This window comes from Monopterus albus, unplaced genomic scaffold, assembly GCF_001952655.1.
Source record: "Monopterus albus unplaced genomic scaffold, M_albus_1.0 scaffold466.1, whole genome shotgun sequence".
NCBI lineage: Eukaryota > Metazoa > Chordata > Actinopteri > Synbranchiformes > Synbranchidae > Monopterus > Monopterus albus.
This window is the reverse complement of record NW_018128346.1, coordinates 7,993-14,333: the sequence shown is the minus strand read 5'-3', so window position 1 is coordinate 14,333 and position 6,341 is coordinate 7,993. Positions and strand designations below refer to the sequence as shown.

At 42.3% G+C, this 6,341-nt stretch overlaps 1 protein-coding gene across 1 annotated transcript; it reads right to left on the bottom strand.

Moving 5' to 3' along the window:
• Positions 1–279: 279 nt before the first annotated feature.
• tap2a (transporter associated with antigen processing, subunit type a) lies at positions 280–6,335 on the bottom strand. Its single transcript, XM_020587628.1, has 11 exons — positions 5,155–6,335; positions 4,743–4,857; positions 4,517–4,647; positions 4,037–4,242; positions 3,610–3,807; positions 3,388–3,516; positions 2,588–2,776; positions 2,222–2,395; positions 1,636–1,795; positions 1,328–1,464; positions 280–1,050 (listed from the first exon to the last, which is right to left on the bottom strand). Exons 1-11 carry the CDS (start codon positions 5,729–5,731, stop codon positions 847–849), a joined length of 2,220 nt encoding a protein of 739 aa, XP_020443284.1. The 5' UTR covers positions 5,732–6,335; the 3' UTR covers positions 280–846.
• Positions 6,336–6,341: the final 6 nt, after the last annotated feature.

Genomic DNA, 6,341 nt, shown 5'->3' with positions numbered 1-6,341 from the left:
ATCAAAATGCAGTGAGGTGGCTTAGAACCAGAACTAGACACACCACACACTGACATGTGGTTAGAAAAACACAAATGCTTCAGACGACTACCCAGTACAACTAATTCATAATCACTAAGCTCAGTACACGTTTAATTTTAGCCATGTTTTTCATTCAAGTAGTGTTACTCTACTTTTCAGCCCACAGTACTGGTCTGCACTTTTATTTTGGAGTAATCTTTATTATCACTGCATCCATACAATTTACATTTTTACTATGTGGAACAAATCTGATCACACTGGATGAAGCCTTTGTCCTCCATGTTTGCTCTGGTTTTCATTTATGTCAGCGTCCTGGCAATGTTTTTGGTGAAAAGACTGGAAACTACAGCCCAAACAAAACCAATCTGTTTTACTGACATTCTGGCAGGAAACAAATTGGATCATTGCTCATGATCCAAAATGTCTGACACTGCTGATCAGTCTTTTATTCAGGACTTACCCATGAACCAACCTTTGACCACTGATAATAAATGGTGTCGCCTGTGTGTGTTGTTGTGTTAGACTTTTATTTATCTTTATCAAATACAAGGACATGACATGGAAACTTACACAGAGAATATATCTATTAGAAAACCTTCACTCAAAAATGTGATTAAACATCTAATCCAAACCGTCTGCAAAATAAATATAAGTAGAATCATAAAAGTCTATACAGCTTGATTTTCACTATCTATACAAACTCTGATTTTAATATTTACAGAAACTTCAGCTCACTACCACAAAGCTTATCAGCTCAGCTGCTGCTGATCCTGCAGGCAAACACATGCAACACAGTCATTCACCACAGTTCTCTCCCAGTATTCATCAAGCTACATCATCAGCTGTGAACAGCTTCTCTCTCAGTTTGTAGTAGCTCCCCCTCAGGTCCATCAGCTCCTGGTGAGTCCCTCGCTCCTCCACCTTACCACCACCAATCACAACAATCTGATCTGCCTTCTCAACGGTCGTCAGCTTGTGAGCGACCACCAGGACGGTCTGGGTGGGACAACGAGCCAGCTCCTGCAGAATCTGTGCACAGTCACTGAAACAATTATTTTATTATCCAATGTCCACTACTTAGCTCTACTTTTGGGTGAAAGCAGAGCTAAAGGATGTTGAAAGAAACATTTAGATACATATGTTTTAATATGTACAGTAATAAATAATAAGTAAAACAGTGTTACATCATTTCACCAGACCTCCTCAGCTTTGCACTTCAGAACAGAGCACTGAGAACAGCAGAATTACTGCAGGACTTATTACAGAAGGTTTAAAGGAGTACACATTGAACTGTGATATGCTGTACCTTATTTTCACTTTCAGCATCCAGAGAGCTGGTTATTTCATCCAGGATGAGGACCTGTGGCTGTCTGATGAGAGCTCGAGCGATGGCAATGCGCTGCTTCTCACTCTTGGATAACTGGCCGCCTCTCTCACCCACCTCTGAGATACAGACAATATTATAATTTAATTTAAATACTACCCAAGTGCAGAAGGACATGAGGACTTCGACATGAGTTGGTTGTGTATATTTAGTCTTTAATGTTGAACAAATTGCTTCACACAGCTTTTCTCTAAGATTCAGGTCTTTATTCAGGCGTTCAGCCAGTTCACCTGTATCGTAGCCTTTCTGCAGCTGCATGATGAAGTCATGGGCGCTGGCTTTGCGTGCCGCCTCCTGGACCTCATCCTGTGAGCAGTCAGCCAACCCGTAGGTGATGTTGTATCTGATGGAGTCAGAGAAGAGCACAGGGTCCTGGCTCACCACCGCCACCTGTTAGACCCACTCTCATCAGCTTCAGTCAATGACTAACAAGTTATAGAAGTAAAAATTAGACTCAACTGTTCTGCACAGTTAAATTCCTATAATAATTTATTAAATGTCACAACTGATGTATTTTTCATAATTTTATCCTTTTCCTCAAAATTATGAAATTAAAAGTGATTTTTTATTTAATTTTATTATGCACCTTCAACATGCCAAAAGTTTCTCTCAGATTTTCCAAATTAACAGTGATTTGGAGAGAAAGATGGGAATTTGTGGACACTGCTGAATGAAATCTTAGTGCTTTCTGCTTCTTCCCATAAAACTGTAAAACAATGATGTGTGATTTAGAATTATAAAACTATTTAAACACAGAAAATAGTTCCCAACAAACAATGTTGTGTATCACCAGAAAAAGCCCGAATGATTAATCACCTTCTTGTGGAGGAAACGGTGGTCATAGGATTTCAGAGGTTCGTTGTCCAATAGGATTTCTCCATCCTCCGGCTTATAGAAATGCTGCAGCAGACTCACACAGGTGCTTTTTCCTTCTCCAGATGGGCCCACCAGGGCTGTCATCTGACCCGGCTTCAGCTCCAAAGAAAAGTCCTTAAACAATATATCAGACTGAGTTTGGTGTCTCTGTAATGTCTTAACTTATTCTTAAGTAAATGTAAATACTTACTGTGAAAGCTTGTTGTTACCTTCTATTATATATTTTCATGTATTTATTTTAATATGTTTTAAATTAAGTGTCAGAACTGAAATCAAAGAATCACCCATGTCTCTGTAGCATCTCACCTGCAGCACTGCTTTGTTGGGGTTTGTAGGATAGGCGAAGGTGAGACGGTGGAAGCTGACGTGTCCTGTCAGCTGATCAGGTTTCAGTTTTCCGTCTGTGCTGACCTTAGGTTTTTGGTCTAGGTACTCAAACACTTTCCCAGCAGCCCCCACCGAGTTCAGCATGTCACCGAAGATGTAGGTGAGTGACTGGAAGTCGACATAGGTCAGGGTTGGTAAAGTGATGTCTTAATAACATGTGTTTTCATTTATAGAGCGCCTAGAGTCAGAGCTGCAGTTCAAAGTTTGGTTAAACTGCTCAAACTAATTCCTTTAAAGCAACCTCAAATCAGTTCTTGTTTTCTGCCTGAAGATCATGGTGAAGTTAGAGCATCTGAATGGCATTAATAAAACCCTGAATACTGAGCTCTTCATATCGTGTTGTGATGGACTTCCTGCTTTGAACGTGTGGACCTTTGATCAACCAAAAAGAGGAGACGCTCTAGGAACTACATGGTGCCAGACCCTCCTGGCCTGTTCGATGGCCATGTCTGGTCCATGTTTTTTAAACACAAGAATATAAGAACACACACTTTACTCGTGTGTTCTTTTTTGTGTACTTATAACTAACCGACTCCTTTTTTTAAATGTGTCTCTTGTTTATTTCTTTGAATAATGTAAAGCACACTGACCTTTAGTTTTATGAAGGTGTATCTAATAAATTGTCAGCTGAGTGTAAATACAATTTGTCTTGCCTAAATGGTAAACTGTTAAGATATAAGTCACTGCTTGACTACAATCCACAGAGCATTATGGGATACCCTGATGTTGTCTCCGAGGTCTGACTGGTAGAGGATGAAGGAAACCAGGTTGCCAGTGGTCATCTGGCCCCTCTGGATGAACAGCCTGCCGTAGTACAACATGATGACCTGCATGCCCAACCCTGTCAACTACAGACACACACACATACACACACTGAGGAATTAACACTGCTAAATAAGGCAGAATAAAACACAATTTTACAAAAGGTGAAAACGTCTCACCCTCCGGGCAAGCAGATAAGCAGCTGTGACAAGGTCCCGATGGGTCTTGAGTTTGTGAATTTTCATCAAGCACTTGTCGTAGCGACAGGCCTCTTGTTTTTCTGTGTTAAAGCTCCGTACCACGTGAATACCAGACACTACCTCACTCGCCACTTCGTTTGTCTCAGCCATTGAGTCCTGCATCTCCAGAGACAGCCTCTACAAAACACAGGAGAATGGGTGAATAAAATTTTATTACATTGAATAAGTCGTCTCAGATCAGGGTGAAACAGAGTCCTGTGCATTCGATCTTCTGATTAAACATTTTTAAATAATACAACTGACATTCCAGACACAATATCATTTTACACTTCAGGCTTTCATTAGGCATATCATATACAGTATGTATGGGTCTCTAACGGAGCATCACTTATTAGCCTGTTTTTACCTGGTAGTGTGTGTCATAGAGGTTCTGAATGAGGCCGGTGATGGGCGTCTCCATCAAGACGAGGAATGTGAGCTTCCAGGAGAGATTCATCATCAAAGAGATCATGCCCAGCGTCTTGATGAATGTCCTCAGCAGCACGTTGACATTCAGACACACAGTTCTTCCCATCAGGGTGGTGTCTTTAGACAACCTGGATGTGATGTCACCTACACAGAAAACAAACAGAAATGATCTTTTGTCCTGTTTCATTTGTCTGAACTTGTCCTGTCCTCTTCTGTCTGTCTCATTTTGTCTTGAAATGTCTTGTCCTGTCTTTATATACATTGTCCATTTTTGACGTTCATGTGCATTGAAAAATTATTACAGCCTAACTGCAGGTTCTAGTATGTCCTGTCTTTATATACATTGTCCATTCTTGACCTTCATGTGCATTGAAAAATCATTACAGCCTAACCGCAGGTTCTAGTCTAAGAGACTCACCTGTCTTTGTGGTCTCAAAGAATTCAATATCCTGTTTGGTCAAAGCCTCAAACAGCTTGACTTTCATTCTGCAGGTGAAGGAACTGATGGCACAAAGTAAGGTACCCCCTCTGCAGCCTGCACTCACAGAGCTAAGGAATGAATCAAACACAGAGTCAGTGACATGTCACATGTGAGCCACAGATATATGATGGTGGATGACTGGAGGGAAAACATTGTCCCATACCTTCCCAGAGAGTACAGGCTCATGAAGAGGAGCGCAGACAGGAACTCATTCTGCTGGTACTGACCACCCAGGATGTCAATGACTCTCCCGGTGTAGAACGGGATGAACATCTCACCTGAGAGGAGACAGGGACACAGGTAATCGGACACATAGAGAGATGAAGATCAGCCAGGAAACTAAACATCTGATTAACATCACCCTCTGCTCCATCATGAATGTAGTGCCCTGTATCTCATGAACAGAGAATCAACTTTTCCAAGAATGTTTCTATTCCCATATAAAGTCAAAATGACAAAACATTTCAACAATGCTGTCCATTGTGCTCATAGTTGAAAAATGACCGTTATCATCATCAGTCTGCTCCATGTCCTCAGCATCACCACCACCTTCTTTACTATTCACTAATACTCACAGAGAACAGCCAGCGACAGAAACACAAGCCCTCCAAGCAGCAGGATATAGTCATGTAAAGACAGGAGAAGCACTCTGACAAACAGCACTCTGGCCTTCTGTTTGCTCTTTTTACCAGCGGCCTCTTCGTCCGTGTCCGGGACGGTGATCTCCCAAAACAGCGCAGCAGCCAGCGACGCTCCGGCGCACATCAGCCAGCAGCGCACACCAGCCATTTGGCTACACTGACTCTCCTCATGGTAGAGCGCCTTGGTCCCGGTCTCAAACACCGCGGGCAGCAAAGTGTACGCCGCTATGAAACGGATCAACCACGGTCTGAGGTCTCCCAGGGTGAACAGAGTTACAGCAGTTAGTGCCAAGGCCCGCAGAGCCGCGGAAACCCAGAGACGCCCAAGATGCCCAACGACGCTGTGAGTCGCTGCAAGTCCCGAAGCGTAAAACAACGATAGGTCAGCGAAAACTGCTAAAACCAAAGCAGCGGCTTTGTGGATGGTTGCTGCGACGCTGCCTGCCATTTTCCACCAGCAGCCGTCCTCATATGACCCGCTGTGCTGTAGGACCAGTGTGTTAGTTTTCATCTACTTTCACTTTCATTTTCTGGCAGGAGCAGATGTTTCCCTGAAATCCAGAGCACAAAACGTCAGGGTGTGCAGACTTCTAAATATGACCCTCGTCCTCCTCTCAACTATAGTTGATAGTTAATCACCATTATCTTGAACATAAACATAAAACATCTCATATAGAGATGGTTCAAGGAGTGAAAACAAAAAGTTAAACTTTCAACACAGGGCTTTTATTTCATTTAAATGTCACATAACTGGCACTAAAACATGGATGGGACTCACTGTTGAGTGCATCCCCCACATTGGTGCATATTCAAAATTAATGTTGATTTAAGGTGTCCGATCTAAACCTTCAGCCAGGCACGTTAAAAACTAGTGGAAGCTAAGTGCAGAAAAAGGTGACGGTGACTGGCATTAGACATAATCTGTGGTGGTGTAAGAGTCTGACATTTGGGTGATGTGTTTGTCAGAGTGAATATCTCACACAGCTGCTGTTAATGTTACAGAAAACTGTGGTAGTGTTTGTGTGGAAGAGGCTCAGGGAATGTCAGAGCTTTGGCAGATTTATTTACTCTGCCACTTGGGCCCATTAAAACATAAATTGTTAGTACTGTTGTCATGTGAC

What these genes read in the sequence shown, in the direction of transcription:
- tap2a (XM_020587628.1), bottom strand. Translation starts at nt 5,731, where the DNA reads ATGAAAACTAACACACTGGTCCTACAGCACAGCGGGTCATATGAGGAC. An exon ending in TCTATGACACACACTACCAG is followed by an intron (nt 3,808 to 4,036) that starts GTAAAAACAGGC and finishes TGTGTTTTGTAG; the next exon opens with AGGCTGTCTCTGGAGATGCA. An exon ending in ACCTCGGAGACAACATCAGG is followed by an intron (nt 2,777 to 3,387) that starts GTATCCCATAAT and finishes GTCGACTTCCAG; the next exon opens with TCACTCACCTACATCTTCGG.